The sequence below is a fragment of the Ambystoma mexicanum genome, chromosome 7p, assembly GCF_040938575.1.
Source record: "Ambystoma mexicanum isolate Mex_15411 chromosome 7p, UKY_AmexF1_1, whole genome shotgun sequence".
In the NCBI taxonomy this organism is placed as follows: Eukaryota; Metazoa; Chordata; class Amphibia; order Caudata; family Ambystomatidae; genus Ambystoma; species Ambystoma mexicanum.
Window position 1 is genome coordinate 194,667,094 of NC_090939.1, and position 19,843 is coordinate 194,686,936.

The window sequence follows — 19,843 nt, forward strand, 5'->3', positions numbered from 1 at the left end:
TACAGTGTCTTTTTCTTGCTGGCTTTGAAAGTCATTGAACGCGGTTCCAAATGGAGGTAGTTCTAACCTGTGGGTCGCTTTGGGTTTTTGTTTTTTCAACAAGGTTTTGGATAATGGTGATTTTATTGACCGGGAAGACAAATATATGTTATACTAAATTTAGGGAGAGTTTCACTTTGCTGTTTGTTTGATCTTAAGCGGTGAGTTAATTAGCAATCATGTATCAGGAGCTTTGAAGAGCCGCTATTATATTCTTGTTTGGCTCCTGTTATTGCCAATCAATAACCCTTTGCCCAACAATGGTAGTGTCACCAGATATAAGATACAGTCTTGCATGGCAAGTTTCTGCCATCGTGTGCCATGCACAGGCTTAAATGCCCTTGCACTGCCATCTTCTGCCAGTCAATGCCTCATATCACTCATGTACCGAGAATAATCTCTACATGTAAGGTGCAGGCCGTGCAGCCTCACAGGTCCAGGTACTGCTATCATGTGCTAAGGTCAATCTCAAATGCCAACACCCTGCCATCCAATTTCAAGTAAAGTATCTGAGTCCAGCAACATCCATTATGGAAGGATGTACCTTGTAACTGATGATCACATGCGTGCTCTGCCCATTCCCTCCTCCCCATCACCACCTTCAACCCATACGTTATACGACCTTGTGTGCCCCATCCATGAGACACAGAGTGCACAGCAGAGGAACCATGTCTGGCATTGGCTCAGACTCCCAGATCCATTGTGATCCACTGAAATGCTAGATTTAGTTCTGCTCGATCCATAATCAATTTCCTGGTGGGTAGGAAAAGGAGGCCCTCTTCTGCCTTCTCTAGCACTCACCAGCCATTAGGAAGGTCTTGGGGATAGACAAGGATTTGAACATTCAGAAAATAAGCATGTTACTGATGGAGACAAGTAGTTTTCTATTCTTGCCACCACCCAGCAATCTTTAAAACAGAGGTTGAAAGGTCATTCCTGCAGTACAAGGTATTTTGTTTTCTTTTCTTTTTTCTTTTATTGTTTAAAGCGCTGACCTAGCTCAAGAGCATCGGAGCGCTGAACGGAGTGTGGGTAGCTGACAATTGGGCTGGCATCATTCAACAGTAATGCAGTACTGTGTGGTCTGTGCATTGGTATGTGCTTCCATTGGACAGAGTCCATGGCATGTATAGTTGAAAGAGCCATGTTTTGAGAGATTTGTGAATTTGGAGAATTGTGGGGGCATTCCGAGCAGACACCAGACTCAAGTTCTACACGATGGGTGCATGACAAGAGTAGGATTGTTTGTGGATGAGTTGTGGTTCAAGCCAGTTGGTCAATTTTCTGAGTGAGGAGTGTTTGCCACCAGATATGTGGAGCTTAGCCACCGGGTATGCTGGTGTGCTACTCGCAACTGCTTTGTAGATGATACATGCAGTCTTGAACAGTATCCTGGCTTCGAGTGGAAGTCAATGTAGTTCACGTAGGAAGGGGTAATTCGGTCCAATTTCAGTGCTCCTATAACAAGACGTGCTGCAGCATGTTGGAATGATTTTAGCGGAGCCAAGTGAGCAGCTGCAATTCCTGTCAAGGGAGCATTTCCTCCATAGATGGGAGAGACCGCAAGGGCCTGCACTACGGTCTGAAAGTCCTGCAGCGGGACGAATGGTTTGATTTTTCAAAGGGTTGAGATCCTGAGCCTTCTTGGCTATGTGTTTCTGGAATGACAGATTGCTGTCAATGGTGATGCCTAAGGATTTTGCTGAGTGTGAGGTTTGTGGATCTAATCCTTCTAGGTGCATATCATTGAGCCATTGTTGGACAAGTTGTTTTTTAGCAGGCAGCTGATAAGGATTCATTCAGTCTTGGGTGGGTTTAGTTTGAGGGAAGCAGTCGACATCCAGGACTGAATGATGAATAGATAACACAGAGAAGAATAATGTCCTCTGTGCAATTTATTCTTATGTATAATTGAGCATCGTCTGTGTATTGGTGGATGGCTATATTGGGATCTTTGAGGAGAGTATCCAGAGGCTTTATGTAAAGGTCAAAAATGATTAGTGAAAGGATGGAGTCTTGGGGGACTCTTCAGGAGACCTGGAATCAGTTAGAATGTAACGTTCATCTGGACAGCCTGGTGTCTGACTGCCTGAGAGGTAGTGGGTAAACCATTACAGGACAGTGCCGGAGAATTTCATCCTGTCAGCAAGGATGGAGCGAAGGATATGGTGGTCCACATCGTCGAACGCAGCCAAGAGGTCAAGAAGGACGAGGAGGCATGAGTCAGCATTATCCATGATTTGGAGAGTATCATCCACCACCTGGATAGTGGCTGTCTCAATGCTACACTTGGGGTGGAACGCTGACTTATAGTCATTTAGGAGGTGGAGTTGTTTGATTCTGGTGAATAGTTGTGTACTACTTTTTCCAAAATGTTGCCAATAAAAAGGAGGTTTGAAATGGGCCTGTAGCTGGTCAGGTTGTCTGGATCTAGGGTTGTTTTTTTTCAAAAGAGGTCGAATGAGACCAGTCTTGACGGTGTCTGGGAATGATCCTTCTGCGAGGGAGGCATTGATGATGCTGAGGAGAGCATTAAGCGCCAGGCCCATCAATTGTTTAATGATGAGGGTCGGAATTATAACTTTGGAGGAAGACGTAGGCTTGAGGGAGGCAATAGTTTTTAAGAAATCTGGAGAAAGAGAGGAGCAAATTCAGTCCAGAGGGTCAATGTGTGTTCTGGGGTGCAGGGGATGCTAATACTGTGAGAGGTTGATTTGATGGTCTCCCAGATTTTGTCTATTTTTTCAATGATAAATGTGTTGATTCTGTCACATTTCTCCTTAGTTGCTGGTACCTCAGGGTCGGGTGAGGGTTTGGTACAATGCTTTACTACTTCAAAGAGGGCTTTGCTCCTATGAAAGGCTGCCACAATGGTGGTAGAGTAGTAAGCACTTTTGGCCTTGGTAATCAGAATCCTAAGGTTTGCACAGAGGGATTTCAGGTTGGTGATGTTGCCTGCACTATGGTTTTTGTGCCACAGTTTCTCTAGGGCTCTGATTGAGCATTTGTTGAAGGCTAGGTCAGGGGTGTACCAAGGGGCATATGGTTCTGTTTTAACCCAGCTGGATTTTAGGTGGGCATGAGTGTCCACCAGTTTCATGGTAGAGTTGCTGAGTAATCCCAGGAGGCCTGAGGTATTCCCTGTGGTTGGTAAGTCTGAAAAGTTTGCTTCTAGCTCATTGACTGGGAAGGTTTTGAATGAGTGGCGGTGAGTGAGCGGATGTTTTGCTTGACCTTTGTTGGCTGTAGTCGAGTGGGTGACTGATAATGGGATGGCGGCGTGGTCATGCCAGTCAAGTCGGTTAGGGTCTGCATAGGTGATGCAGCGGGATGATGTGAAGACTAAGTCTAGTGTGTTTTATTTGTTGTGCGTAGGGGAGAGCACAATTTGCCTAAGGTCCATGGAAGCGGACAGTGCGAAAAGAGTGCTTCGAGTGTGGTTAGCAGCCTGTGACTCGGGGATGTTAAAATCAATGAGAAAGGCATTATTAGAATGTGCTATTTCTGGTAGATATCGCTGTTGACCCAAAATGATATCCACTGTGTAGACAAGCACAGGTTGAGTGTGATTAAAAAAAAACATCTTTCTGGTGAGGTGGTTGGAAAAAAACACAAAGACGCCTGTTTTTCTAGTTATCTGTGTATGCCTGACAAATGAGTGGAACTGCATCAGCCTGGTGGAGGTGAACAAGTTTGGCGGTGCGTGAAAAGTGCTGATAAAAGTGACAACCACTTTTCCCTCACCGCCAAACTACGAGCTTGCCGGTGGGGTTTACCAGTTTTACCTCCTGCCAAGAGCTGGAGGTAAATCAGGCTCTCACCGGTAAAAAACTGCTGGAATTTCCAGCCCCGGGAACATCCGGTAATACCGGGATATCAGGCGCGGGTAACCGTAGGATCGTTTCCGGGTATCACTCCGGAATTACCGGCAGGTTACTGGGAAACCTATAGTGAGGCTCTTTGCGTCCTCCTTCACATTGGTTTGAGGAATCTGCCATTGATCCCTAACCCTCTCAGGCTGCAGTGGCCCCCAAGTGAAATCATTGCCTATAGCATTAGCAGTACTTTTTGCTGATTTTTTTACTACACTTTTTACCACCCCCCCAAAACGCAGATAGTAAGTTGGGGTAAGGGACTTAGAAGGGGGTGTTGAAAAGTGGTGTGCGCATCCCTTCCCCAATTTTTTGGTAAGAAATCACAAAAATCAGTAAAGAAAATTCGGCCAAAGTGTATTTTGGCAAAAAAGGTTGAGAAAAACGCATAGATCCGTACACCTCGGCTCTGCTGATTCCATTATATCAATTTGGCATCTGGAGCTTGCAGGCAGGGGGACAGTCCTGCATCAGCATAGAGTATCACCACAAGCTAATATAGCTCCTCCCACTCAACGTCCAATCAGATGTGTTTGGTGAAAGCTTTTTCGTTCTGCCAAAAAATGCCCGGAATGCATTAAGGGAAGTTCGGGGTATCTATTTCTACAATAAGGCCTAAAGTCAAATTAAACAACCTATCTGAAAAGTACCCACTGTACATAATAACGAAAAAATAAAAGCATAATCAGTATAAAGAAATGGAGCTGTCAGCCGCTTTACAGGCAACCAAGATACAGGAGTATTTAGGCTGTTGAGAAAGGGTGGTTGCAGTCAATGGGCCAACCCAAGCTCACTCAGTTCTCAGAAAGGTGATAGCTTCAAGCACACAAATAAATGACCATTGAAGTACATGACACATCCACTATGTGCACGAGCACTGCACTAGCGACTCCATGAGCTATAGATGATGTCCATCACTATAACACAGCTGCAACATGAGTTTACCCCGGATAGACATAGTTATGACATATGCACAGGCAGATCTGATGGGAACATTCCTTCTCAGTCATTAGTCATGATTTACAGATAACATTCAGAATGCTCATTGCAGACTCTGTACACTAGCTATTGGTTGAGGGGAAACACATATTTCCCAATGATGTATATTATTTGTTTGCTGGTGCCAAAAGGCAGCATATATTCGTGAGCTGATTGTGCACTGCCTTACCCACAGAGCAGTTTGAGGCATGGGGCAACCAGCTTGCCCAACTGTGGAAAGACATCAGATTTCAAGTCGTCCCAGGACTGAATTACATCCATTATAGGGATTCAAGTGGGGACCATCAACAAATGAGTATTTTAATATTACATACCGGGCTATTTACCCAGACCGGGTGTTACTGTGTTAAATGTCTGGAAAAGTCTGTAGTCGGAAAGTACCATTGGAACACCTGTGATAACCCTGGCATCATTCTTCAAAGCATTCAGACCTCATAGTGTATATGTATATATACCCACCTACCTGCTGCCCATGTGTACATATTCCCCTTCTGGCTAGTGATTTGACGTCCTGCTAGTGCCTGTATATATTCTGTCTTCCTGTAATCTGTAACTGACCTTCTATGGCCTGAACATATTTCGCTTTGCGTGTAATTTGTAACTGACTGTCTATGGCCTGTATATATTTTGCTCTGCATGTAATCTGTAACCTTGTAACTTAAGCCTTGCATATGCTGTACTGCTGCGCCCGGCTACCTTCGGGTTTGGTGCGCATTATAAGTGGATAAAATAAACAAACAAAACAAACATAGAGACTGTCATTGTACACTAACGGAATAATCCATATCAACATCTCAACTATATTTTCCAATTTCCAGCAATGAACTCCTGGCCAACCCTAGTAATGGCACTGAACAAAATTGTGGTACCCCACTCCAGCCAAAAGGCCGCAACCCCATCTCCAATCCAGCCAAAGGCCACAACCCGATCTCCCGCCAAAGGCCACAAGAGGCTCCTCTGGGAACACCAATCAGGAAGAAATCGCCTCATGCCAGCAACACCAGCGACAATATCAGAGAGATCACCCACTAATGTACTAGGTGATCTGGTGACAAGGGTTCCACGTGTTAAAATCGTGGCAAAAATGGCTGTGAACACAAAATATTACTGCAAAAAGGCTGTGGTTTTGCTGTGGCAATCCATGTAAAGGATGCAGGGGACACCCCCACAACCCCTGGACCCATTATACCATTTAGGGAGAGCATTTTTGCCGCAATTTTTTGTTCGGGCGACATTTTTGCTGCGATTTTATCACTGCATACCGTGACAAGAGCATGTGTCAGCCCTTCTGGTTTTTGGCTTCACTTTCTGTCTGGAACTTCACTGTCAGTGGCCATCTTGGATTGGTGACATCACTTCCGGTGGCCATCTTGGAGAGCTGAAGCCACTTCCAGAGGCCATCTTGCATGAAGCCTGTCTCCAGCCGAAGGCCACAAGAGGAAAAACCAATCAAGAAAGAATTGCCTCCTCCCAGCAACACCAGAGACAATTTCATAGAGAACAAACCACTGATGGGCTAGGCGATTAGGTGACAAGAGTGTGTGTCATCCCTTCTGACCTTCCTAGAGGTGTCCGGCAAGGAGCATCACAGTTAGGGGCGGAACAGTGAAGGCTGAAGATCAGCCATTGACTAGCCTCTTTGACACTTAGCACATGAGCCGTTGCTTTTGCCTTTCTCCCTGTTGTACCTGTGAGTTCCTAAAGCTTCCAAATTACTGTACTGTCTCTCTACACTGTGCTACGCACCTATAATGCATTCACTCCTACTTCTTTTGCTGCTCCTCCTAATTACCTCTCCCTATAGTTTCTCCAATCCCGCTACAACGTCCTCCTTTCCTATCCCTATTATAAAACTCACATCTTCTAACACCTATCCACCTCTCCGCTCTTGCTCTGCGACTCAACTTCTCTACTCTTCCTTACCTCATCAACTAAACATTGCACACTGGAATGCTCAGTCTGTATGCAGCACAAAAGTACCTTTATCACTAACTACTTTCACTCCAGCTCTCCCCCACTAGATATTCTTGCTATCATTGAAACCTGGATTTCTCCATCTGACACTGCCACTCTGCAGGACTCCAAACTATTTAATTCCCTCTCCTCTACTGACTGGTAGAGGAGGTGTTGGATATCTACTCTCTTCCCGCCTCAATGCCTCACAAATCTTCAATGCCACGTCCTCTTCTACCTATTTTGAATTCGCCATCTCTACTATTGCTCTGCCTCACTTGGTTCACATCATCTCCATCTATCACCCTCCTGGTCCTATTGGACCATTCTTTGATAATCTTGGGCATCTCCTTGATTCTCCTTCCACTAAGCAGCACCTTATTCTCTTAGGTGACTTTAACCTTACCTCTCCAACCAATTCTCAGAAATCTGAACTTCAGTCGTTTCTTAGTGACCCCGCTATCCACTCTATCCAGAACCTACCTACCCACACAGGGGGTAACTCTTTGGATCTCTTGTTCATCTCAACCTCTCTCTGTCACTTATACTACTGTCACACCATCCATATCTGATCACTCCATTGTTTCCACCACCGTCTCCTTTCCACCCTCTGACCTCTCCTCACCACTTGCTTCACCTATTACTAAAAGGAAAATGAAACCTTCTGCCTCACCCTTTTTCTCCGACCTACAGCTCTCACTCTCCTCTGTTAAACCTGATCCCCCTTCCACCAATAATGCCTTCTCCAGTTTCCAATCCCTACTATATGACTCATTCTCCTCTCACTTCCCACTGCTTACTTGCACCCCTAAGTCTCCGCATCCTCAGCCATGGGTCACCCCATGCATAGGCTCTCTCCGCACATACATGCACTGGCTACTGTGCAAATGGAGGTGTACCCACTTGCATGAGGACCTATAACTCTACCTCTTTGCCCTGAACTCTCTCAAGTCCACTCTTGATAGAGGAAAAGGGGAATTCTACCTCACCCTCATTGGCTTTCACCACAACCATCCTCGCCGGCTACAGAGCCCCCTAAACTCACTCCTCTCTCCCACGTCTATGACTATCAACTCCACTCTCAAAGCAAATGGCCTAGCTGAATACTTTGCTGTAAACATTTCCAAAATTAGAGACTCCCTCCTGACATTCCTCACACTCCCTGCTCCTACATTTTACACTCCGCCTACTCTACCCTCATCCTCTGCCTCTTTATCCCACTTTAGTCACACTGATACTGACAAAGTGCTATTGGCACTGATGAAGGCTAATCCCTCTCGTGCCCCAACCAACCCTCTTGCTCCTCACCTAGTCATGCCTATTGGCTCTTTAGTGGCCTCTCACCTCGCTGAACTCTTCAACCTGTCCATTGACTCATCTAGCTTTCCCTCTGTTTGAAAACAGTTGCGGTCATCCCTCTCCTAAAAAAGCAAGGGGCTGACCCGAACCTACTGGCTAACTTCCACCCTGTGTCTCTCCTTCTGCACTACTCTAAAGTGCTCAAAAGTGTTGTGTTCAATGGTCTCACCAATTTCTTGGACATCCACAAACTTTAAGACCCCTCACAAGCAGGTTTCTGCTCCTGTCACTCCACGGAAACTGCTCTCATGAGTGTGTCCAACTTTTTGCCTCTGCTAAGCACTCCAACCTATCCTCTATCCTAATTCTCCTTGACCTGTCTGCTGTCTTTGACACTGTCTCCTTAATACCCTCTTTCTTCTTGGGATTCACGATCAACCCCTTGCACCTCACCAATTATCTGTCTCCTGGAGCAACAACACCTCTCAACTTACTCCTCTAACTGTTGGTGTTCCACAAGGCACTTTACACTGTACACCTGCAACTAGATGGCATGAGCTTATTTTTAGAGTGGGCAATATATACAGAGAGCGGTTTTGCACCATTGTGAGACATGCAGAATGTTGTAAGAATGTTAAGTTAGGTGCAGATGTAAGATCAAAACATGCAGAGAGGTAGTGTAGGGGCTTTGATGAATGGATGGGTGGAGTGATAGGAGTTGCCAATGAGTACACAGTATCAGTAACCTGGTGTGCCCAATCCAGTATGCTCAACATGTGCAAACCAAACAAACTGTATCTTTTCAAACCTGTAAGAGCTGTAGTATATTGTGTAGATCATATACAAGTAGATGGAGCAGACCATTCTATTATTGAATTTAAATTATTTATGTAAACCCCAGAAATAAAGGTAGAACATCAACTAAAAAGTTATCTTTTAGGTATTTAAGACATTTCCCAAATAACCTTCATCAGAAGAATTCAACTGCTACAACCAACAATGTTACACCAGTTATGACAGTTAACGACGTCTGTAGGTCTCTGTAAGAATCTATGCAAGATGTTGTGCTACAATAAAATCACTTGAAAAGTTTTTTGTTTTTTAAAAAAAACTAGTCACTAGCTATCCTGGTGTACACAGACACTGAAAGATAGTAAACAGATCAACAATGTTAGAAAAGAGGTGGATATGTGGGCATGACAATAGTGCCCGGGAACAGCTTCACATAGGCAGAAAGAGAACACAGAGGGAGACTAGATCAGCTAAAGCTGCATACTATAATAATTCCCTAATAAGGCAGGAAGTCCATCACAGGCCGTTTCAAAGACAGTGCATTACTACATTGACCGTCGCTTCCTACTCAGGAAATAGAGCATTCAGTGTCAGAATCCACTGAGAAGGAGGAATACTTTGTGGAGAAGGAACATTTGAAACTCATGAAACATTTGAGGTGGGTCCTCAACCTCTACCAGTGATTACCCTCAGAGATTTACAGGACTGGTTAAGCCTTGATAAGATTGAATGTAAAGATGTTTTAGAGTTTGTACCGTTTCAAGTCTCGCTTTGAGTGTTAATGATAATGGATGCCTATCTTGAACACGGCATCTTTCCAACTACTTTGAAACCTACTCACCACCTGCCCCTTTTAAAAAACGGACCTCTAGATGCTTCTACGTGGAATAATTATAGGTCGATCACTGAGCTCTTTCATGTAAAATAGTTGATAGTACAGCTGCTAATCAATTGCATCATCATTTAGATCATACAACTGTATTGTAACAATTTCAATCTGGCTTCTGCCCATGTTGCATTATTGAGACTGCAACTCCTCAGGTGGTGGATGATTCTTTGCAGAGCAGATGACGGGTTAGGATGGAGCTTGCCATATGATGCTCCTGGACCCCTCAGCGGCATTTAGTATGGTGGGCCATCAGGCATTAACCTCTACTCTAATAGCACAGTGACTGGGTATGGGAAGAAGGGTCCATAAGTGGTTTTCATCCTTCCATACTGGATGTAGTCTGATTGCTTGCTGTGGAGTACTTGCGGACCTCGTCTCTGCCCATAGCCTGGGCAGTGCCCAAGGCTCAGGTGTATCACCAATCATTTTTATATATGTACATGGGTCTCCATCCAGGAATAGGTTGTAAACGTGCATCTATATCTGAATGTGTTTGCCCTTGCTGATGTCTTCTGCTTTAAGCAACAACTCATATGCTTTAAATCTTGGATGGCTTCAGATCCATTACAGCTACATCCACAGAAGACTGAGTTTCTCATCAGTTCTTTAGAAAACAAAACAATGTATGATACAAGACTGGCTGAGTACTTTGTTGTCAAAATCACGGGCCTCTCACTGGGTAATTTGTGTCATAATCTATAATGTGCCATTGCAAAGTTACGATTCTAATATTGTAGTTGCAAGATTTCACTTATTGCCAGTAATCCTCATATATTTGGTAAATCTGTTTATTCGTTTAGGACATTGTTGGGCTGAGATAGGGCATTTTAGGTGGTTCTGCATTTTAAACAGATTAAAATCCTACTTGAAATCTCCTCAATCGCACAATAAGCTAAGATTCTGTTTCATTTGCTGAGCCCATTATCGGTATTTCTCGCCTCTCATTTGACATAGGATATCAAAGATCTCTGTTCCATCAGGCCTCACTTTGAATAGACATTTGCATCGAGGAACACTGTTAGCTTGAGGGCTACTACACCTAGTCATCTGGAAGTCACATGAAGGTGGCAATAGATTCTGTTTGGCCAGCTTTGCCACTCATAGAAAGTCATCACATGTAAAGTTAACGTGTTGAAAAAACAGATGATTGCCTAGGAACCCTCTATGGTGTCATGTTGATTTGTGTATATTTAAGTATAGCACTTTGGCTCATGTTAATTCTGGCAGCATCTATTTTTTCGCTGAGAATCTTTCCAATTCCACACGTCACCCAAATCCCACTAAAGCAAATTCACTTTAACCAATCATTTTGATTTGAATGTAGGAATGCTTTCTCGCAGTTTTCTGAATGCATGGGTTCTTTCTTTGAGAACATAGAGTTAATGACAGAACACTGATTTTCAAATTAAAAGCATGTTTGGTTCTCGACTGCGCACATTGTAAAACATGTACTTGAAGTTATAGTGTACACACTTTCAGTATACCTACACCCGTGCACATTACATTATGTATATTTCTGCTGCCCCGTCTTTAGATTTTTTTTCCATTTCATATATTTGAATGCATTTTATATATCATGGGGAAAACATGCTAAAACGTGAAATAATGTTGCTGCAAAATGAAGCCTGGATTTTAATGGACCTCCTTATGGAAGAAAAGCTGATAGCGGGAAATGAGAGAACTGATAAACCTACAGCTTAGCCAGTTGTTAAATGTGTTTTATCCGTTTAAAGAGTGGATGCATCAGTTTGTTTTGAGCAATGATCTTTTTTATGTCAACACGTGTGGCGTGGTCATGTTTAAACTATCTCTGCTCTCCTGTAGGGTCTGGAGTGCCCCAGTTCCAGCCAATTGCCTTGAATGGTCGCATTCAGCTTCTGACCAATGGCTCCCTGCTCATTAAGCATGTTCTGGAGGAAGACAGCGGATATTACCTATGCAAGGTCAGCAACGACGTGGGAGCTGACGTCAGCAAGTCCATGTTCCTCACTGTTAAAAGTAAGCGCTAAAACCATTCAATGTTTATATATTTCAGTACTGTTTTAGACCGTGTTTCTTCACACAAGAAATCTCTAATGAAATCTATCCTCTAGCATGTCCCTCAGAATGTTGAGGGAGCGTAGCTACGGGCAAATCCTTGAGCTCCCTCAATGTTGTCATCGCAGCATCTGCTGCACGGGCAAGACTTTTGCAGAAATCCCTGTCATCCCAGGAGCACTGCTGTGAGCCCTTACACACCAGATTCCATCCTCCCCTGGCTTCTTTTGGCAGATGCGGCCTTGGACTTCAATCCTGACTGCCCCTGCCACTGGCCCCGCTGCCATCAGCATATGCAAGATGTATAGGCCCTGCCCTTGGCCTGTACCAGGCGTTATGGGTCCACAAACCCTGTTAAATGGCCTTGCTGCACCTAAGCCTTTAACTCAGTCTTCAGGGCCCATAATGCCTGGTATACCTTCAGTCAGGGTCTATAAATATTCATTAGCACATGGAGATCCTTATTGACCTCCTCTCAGCCTATCAGAATTCCTTAAAATGCACTCCAAGCATTTTCTTTTCTCAAGCAGACAGGCAACCGCAAAAAAGATTTTCTCAAAATTCAAGAATCAGCAATGCAATTTCCCTGCAAGATTTGGTTTAGCAAGGCAATTTCCACTCCTTCAATGTAGTCCGCATCCAATTTAACACACCAACGTGAAAGAAAAAACGTGGAATAATAACCTCCATTTTGGATAGAGAAATTGTTCTGTGCACCTTATGCAAGCTCATTACAAAACTGTTCCAGCTCAACAAGGTTTGTAGTTAGAATTCATAACTCCAGAACCTTTATTTCTGTTACCACTATGGGCTAATTTCATTATTGACCTCGATAGCGGTCATTATCACCTGAGATAATGACCCTTAACCGACTTATGGCAGAGAGAACCTGTCGGCAAGTCAAGCCATTTAGCTTTTGATATATGACCGCTCGCTCTTCCTACAACTATATAATCTATAATAGAATCATCTTTTATATACAACCTTAACATTAAAATGTAATTATTTGTAATCAAGCTCGAGTGATTAGAAATGGTTTTGTCGTGTATTGTTCAGTGTTTCTCTTTGGTTTTGTGCTAGACCTGTCCCTCGAGAAAAGTTGCATTTGTTCGGTTTGGAGTATCTTGACCTTTTGATTAAGGTCACTCCCACCCCACTTACATTGTTCTACCAGTCATACAAAACCTAAATAGCAGTGGGTCTCGGAAAGGACCTCACATCAGACTGGAAAGAAAAATACACTTTTTGGTTCCATAATGTTTTGCATGGCCAGTTTCATTGGCAAACTGATACAGAGTAGAGACATAATAAAGTTCTGGTTACCTTGCAATCGTTTGCTTTTTAGTGAATCTTATGCATAAAAATTATTTTCTCCCACTCCCAGATTTGGGTTAGTCGTTGTTCAAAGCTGATGCTTTGCGAACAACGACTAACCCAAATCTGGGAGAAACAATACAATATTGATACCACATGAGGCACATCCTGCGGCAACAATCCCCCCTTTTTCTATTCTACATATACTTTTGCCTTGATAAAGACCCCTCTGGTTTGAAACACATGTCAGCTGACCACCAGTTAGACCATGGCCCTCATTAGGACTCCGGCGGAAAACCATACTGCTATTAGCACCATGGTCGATGCCGGAGTCCGCCATGGTTGGCGGTGCGGTAATTCCCCATGCCACCATGGCCCTTCCCCATTCTGATTTTTGCCCCATAGGGCATAATGGGAATGGGGAAGGCGGTAAGTACGGTACTGCAAATTGCGGTACCGTACTTACCTCGAGAGTCCCTTTGCGGGCCCCTACTTTAACGGCTGGTTTAGACCAGCCGTTAAGGTTGGGTCCCGCAAAGGGACCTCATAATCAGGCGTTAAGGGTTTAACGGCGCCAACACCTTTTACGGCGCCGTTAACCCTTTAACACCAGGGTCCTAATGAGGGCCCATGTGTCTACACCACTATAAATAAATAATCCCACTGAGAAACACTGCATCCCAGTGTGAGAATCATTTCTATGCATAAGATTCACTAAAAACCAAAAAATTGCAAGGTAACCAGGACTGTGTGCAATGTCCTTGCTTGAGGTGTGCGTTCACCTCTACCAACCTGTGACCTTGCATCGATATATCAAGATCATCAGACCTAAGAACGAGCTCAGCACAGGAGTGCTCATATCTAGAGCCCAGCTTTCTCTCTATCCTACCGACAGAAGAATGTAGCAATTTGTATAGGTGGAGTGGAGGCCATCACTTCATACCTAACTCACTGTGTTCCGAAAATATTACAAGGTTCAGAGTAGTGAGTAATGAGTGAATTATTCTGTGTCAAAATTGGAGCTAAAGTTTCACATGATGCTGCAGGAACTACTGGGATCAGTACTGGGATGTGGCCTTTTCTTTGTTGAATTCATCAACCTTTACACAGAAATTTCTGTTTTATCAGAACCTGTACGCCTTATATTTTAAACATTTCTGCATGGTTCTTTTTCTCAAATTAGTTTACAGACATGTGGATGCCAATGTATGTTTCACTCCCTGTGTTCTGCTATTGCAGAGAGAGTGGATGCCAATGTATGTTTCACTCCCTGTGTTCTGCTATTGCAGAGAGAGTGGATGCCAATGTATGTTTCACTCCCTGTGTTCTGCTATTGCAGAGAGAGTGGATGCCAATGTATGTTTCACTTCCTGTGTTCTGCTATTGCAGAGAGAGTGGATGCCAATGTATGTTTCACTCCCTGTGTTCTGCTATTGCAGAGAGAGTGGATGCCAATGTATGTTTCACTCCCTGTGTTCTGCTATTGCAGAGAGAGTGGATGCCAATGTATGTTTCACTCCCTGTGTTCTGCTATTGCAGAGAGAGTGGATGCCAATGTATGTTTCACTTCCTGTGTTCTGCTATTGTGCTGCATTTGATTTTAAGATTGAACAAAATCTCTATGTGGACAAGTAGAGAAACTGCTACAATGAGGAAATCTGTTTTCTGAAGTTTTGCGCCTTATTGTCATTAACTATTTTTTTTAACTCTTCAGAAAACCTTCGTAATGACTACTTTTTAATGTTATAATGCAAATGTCTCACGATAACTTCAGTGAAATAAGGAAGTTGGTGCCGGAGAATTTGACAGGCAACCTTGTCTGAAATGAAATCCTCCCACGCTTATTTTATTGAATGTTATTTGTCACTGTAGCACAATTCAAAACTCCTCATGTACATGTGTTTGGTAGCATGTTCCTCTAGATTACACCCCTTGAACGCTCTTCATATTTCAAGTGCACAACTAAATCTTTAAAATGATGCCCCAAAGGTGACTATTGTTACCTTTTTCCCATTTAATATGCATTCTAATTAGTCTAGATTAGATGGCAATGCTAATTAGGCTATTGTGTATCCTTCATACCTAGAAAACACGTATGCTGTAGATAAAGCTACCACATGCCTTTTGTCCAATCAGCAAAATCGAACAAGGGCACAGGCAATGTAATTCTAGTCGTTTCTCTATTTTATTTAGGAAACATGTCCGCAGATAACTGGGACTCCTTTCATTTATTTGTTGGGTTCCTATTTCATGTGTAGTACCCGCTTGCAGCATACTTGGTTAAAGCTGCCCGCTTAGGTTAACACTGCATCATGGGAGAGCTGGCCACAGTTGCCAACTCAAGGTTGCCCGCAATCTTGAAGGTGTGGTTTACAGATGGTCGCTGAAGGTCGTACTGAAGGCCATAATGGTTTAATCCAGGGCACATCTTAGTATTTCTACTTGGTGGTCCGGAGACCATGACCTGCACATAGACATGGTGCTCTGGTGCCGTTTAGTCATAGGTGTTGTTTGATAGTATTTCAGGCTTCCTGTGAGGCTTTGGATGGTAGACAGAGAGTGCATAGTTATGGTACTAGAAAGAGGCTATGTGTTGTTCCCTTTGTAAGATGGCTGCCAATGTAAATGCTGTTCTGAATTATGGGATGTATCCAATGACCCCTCATGTGCTTACATTGTTATGCAGCCTCCATGTCTCTCCCCCAGATGGTATAGGGCAAATGTTCTAGATATGTCACCAGCTCAGCAATGAATACAGGGGGGAGGGGGGGAGGTTGCAGTATCCTACTTCGGTTTACCACCTAAATTCTTGAAGGCATGCTAAGTGGAGTGGTGTACAGTGCATCCACCTAATTTATTTAATTGTTCATTTATTACACACTTAATACCTGTGTTGTGGTTTATCAGCACATGATCGGGATTCGAACCAGCGTGGCGCTGCGTTGTCCTGCTTCCTAGACAAATATTGCTCCTGGGCTATCCTTCCTCATTAGGACAAAATTCACCAGGACATCCTTCCTTTTCAGGCCAAAATTAGGACAACCTCCAAAACACGAGACATTTATGCAATGCAAACATGATCTAAGGATGCACAAACGGTTGGTACAAATGGAAACGTAAATGCTCAGTCAGTCACTTAGTTGACTAAACAAGCCTTTTAGGCTGCTTTATCTGGATAAAGGCAAGAGGAAAGCTAGCAAACATGATTCCGTGTAACTGTACACAATCCAGTTTCCCCTCAGCAGTCCTCTAGGCCGCCGTTCCCCCATAGTAAGCACACAGCCTTGTGTAGAACAGAGAATGTGGGGAAAAAGCTAAAGGAGCGTGAGGTTCTGAAAAGCTGATGCGGCAAAGGCAAGTGTACCTCGGCTCTGGTCTGCAACAGAGTATCGACCGGGTAACCATAAAGGATGCACCTCTAGGAAAAGTCTACCTTGAAGGTTTTCCTCGGCCTATCTAATTTTGAATGTGTATTAAGTGCATCTATTGCACCTACTGTGGCCCCTTGCTGCTCTAGAACTAAAATAATGTTAGTAACCGGGGAAGGGGAAGCAACCAATCAGGTTGCTCGGATCGTGGGTTGAATCCCACGGTCCAAGCCCGTATTCCGAGCAAACTGGCGGTTGCTTCCAACGCATTGCCATCTTACCCCCACCCTCCCTTAACATACTTTTCCCCGTCCCTCCAACTTACCTGATGGCTGTGCTGGCACACTTCGCTCAGGCCTTTAACTTGGGCATACCGGGCCATTACTCCCCTCTGCCTCGGTATAGCCCGTGGAACGGGATACTAACGCCATAATAGCTCCGGTGTCCTCCAAGTAAGGTAGAATATGCCTTCAAGCATTCCCTAAATGTTTGTTGATTGGCCAATCCCGTAGTCCTCGTAGGCTAAGGAACTCATTACAAGTAGGGTGGTAGGAGTAAAACCAGTGTTATTTTAAATACCACTTGTTTTTTCCACGTAATTCTGAGTTGGGATTGAATGGGATATTTACTGCATGGGTCACGTGTGAATTGCTGCATTACCCCTATTCACTGCTCAGTGTGAAAGTGTGATTTTGAATGCATGTTCCTTGCAGGAACTGAGGTTTAGGGGATAATCAAATGCTCATTGGACAGTATAGATTCCCTTAAAGGTAAGGATAGCTTAGCTGCAATGTGGTCATTTATGGAACAAGACGATGGGCCTCATCAGGAGGATGGTGGTATCCCCGCGCTAATTGCATCTGAATACTGCCAACGCAATTAGTGTTACCGCTACTCGGTCCGGCGCAATTTGCGCCATACCATTAGTAGTGGTGTAGCTGTAATTCCCCATTCCCTATTGGGTCCATTGGACTCAATGGGGCTGGAGGCGCTATTAGTGCCGAAAATGCCCTCTCCGCTGGCACATTCACCTCCAGCTCTGAGCTCGAGATTGGGCCAGCCCTTTAAATGCCGCAGCAATAGCGTTACTGGGGCATTTAAGGGCTAATGCCCAGCTCGTGATAAGGCCCATGCATCAGGAGCTTGATCGCTGGCTCTGCCTTTAAAAGCGGGAGGAGTCTGGAATGACGCCAATATATGTCAACAATAAAATACAAAAATAAAAAAGTTGATCTGGCTACCAACTGCTAATAGGTTCAGGGAGTGTAGCACTAGCAAAGCATGCTCAAACACCCACACATGTAGCAAAAGGGGTGCTGATGCTTTTTCAACTCTGAATGCATCTACTTAGGCATATAATGAGCCGTAGATCGGGTAGGATAGTACCAAGGTCACAAGAAAAGAAAGGTAAAGTTGTGTTGAAGCATCGCCAAAGTGAAACATCCATGTTGGACCACTGCGGAGACCCATAGGGTCCTAGACAACTTCAAATTAATAAGGACCCCAAAACATTTCACCAGAAGGGGAGGTGTTCCAGCTGGTGTGGCTTACAAGACTGTTCCGGTTCAGTGTTTCAGCAACAAACTGCCTAAACTGTCCGCATAATCATCGGAGCTAGGATAAATCTGAAAGTTAAGCTGCGTAACATTGGCATGGGTAAGTTTAACTCTGCCAGGTATAGACTAGACTTATGGGTGGTGTTTATGTACATCAAGGAATAGGGGCCATAGGGCAGAACCACATGGCACCCCACAGTCCACTGTTTGTGCTTGTGATGAATACCGATGAAGGGAGATCTTTTCCTGGTTGTCAGAGAGAAATAAAATGAGCAAATCCCCTAGCGTATTCTCTGTGCCAATGTGTTGGCAGTGGGAGAAAAGTATGGTACGTGCTTTTCTTGGAAGCAAGACGTCACGGAGCAACACAGGTTCGATCCCTGAGTCCACGCTTAGAAACCTCTGGGTATTAAGTGCGTTATATATAACCCATTACAATTGCATTACAATCAGTGATCTTACGATAACAGCTGGATCATGAACTCAGCATGACACCTGTGGAATGAGTGTAACAAGGGTCTAGTTAGCTACTTCTGTTAAGATTCTTGGATCCCATAAGGGTGCAGGATCTGTTTACTAGAAAGGACCATGTAGGGTGTGCTACATTCTGGTAGACTGCAGGGGGTAGCACTTTTGTAAGGCTTATGTCACAGTTGTTTTGTATAGCTCACAGCTGCCTCGGGTGCCGATTGCCTCCGTGTGGTGACTAGGAGGTGTATGCGGTGGTTGTGCTGAGGCAGGGTGTGATTTGAAAAGTGGGTGCGGTGAACAGTGTAGTCGTGCAAGGAGTTGCTGCGCTTCAGGATGGAGGTCAGACCTGGAGTCTGCGCCCGTGACTATAGGGCAGTGCAGGGGAGGGTCTGTGATAGAGAATATCCTCTCCCCTGCCACGCCATCAGTGTCCAGCCTGGAAACACAAAGGGCACAATATTCCCAGTCCCATGTAGGCCTCCTGTATTTGTCCAGGTGTGTGTTGCTACAGTGATAAGTCATTTGCCTCAGGCTCTCTGAAAGGTAAGACATTATAACAGTTATAGGGATTTGGTATCATGCAAGACTGCTGTTGGTTGACACATTACTTATGCGGTACCATGGGAGGAAAACAAGTAGGGGTTCAGAATCCTGAAGCAGAAAGTCCCTAAATGTGTGGGTAAAACTGAGGAGTCGTTTTGGTTAGCCAGAGGTAATAGAGGGTAAAAGGAAGTGGTGAAAATAGAATGGGAAACCTGAATAGTCTGTCCAGCTAATCAAGAAAGTGGGACAGGCATTATATATAGGATAAAGCACTTCCCACCTTATATTATAAGGATATGGCAGGTCACCACGACCTTGCAAGTCCAAATAGAGGAATGAGGTCAAAGACTGGGGTGTCAGGAAATTCCTAGGTGACTTTTACATGTGTTATGGGGGATTTTATTCTCATAATACATGGCCACACACTTTCATCCCCATGAATAACCTCTTGCTCATTCTAATGTCAGGGATGTTCCAGTTTTTGATGCATATTATCAGGGAGAATCTGTTTGGATTAAAACAGATAAGAATAATGGTCACATTCAGGGTGTCGCAAAAAATAGTTTTGGCATTTTAATAAAATGCATTTAAAAAGGCGTTGCACTTTTAAATAAATACTAACATGCTGATAGACTCTTTTATCGAGTGTTAAGCTACACCAGTGCACAAAGTAAGCATAATGAAAGTCTCTAAGGAGGCAGCGCAGAGAGG

At 44.1% G+C, this 19,843-nt stretch overlaps 1 protein-coding gene across 3 annotated transcripts in view; it reads left to right on the top strand.

Moving 5' to 3' along the window:
• The window catches only part of DSCAM (DS cell adhesion molecule), a 1,793,910-nt gene that overhangs the window by 1,002,349 nt on the left and 771,718 nt on the right, over positions 1-19,843 (top strand). For all 3 annotated transcript variants that reach the window (XM_069636048.1, XM_069636050.1, XM_069636049.1), the window contains exon 11: positions 11,668-11,841. In XM_069636048.1, coding sequence (XP_069492149.1) covers positions 11,668-11,841 — 174 coding nt within the window. The remainder of the gene's footprint in view (positions 1-11,667; positions 11,842-19,843) is intronic.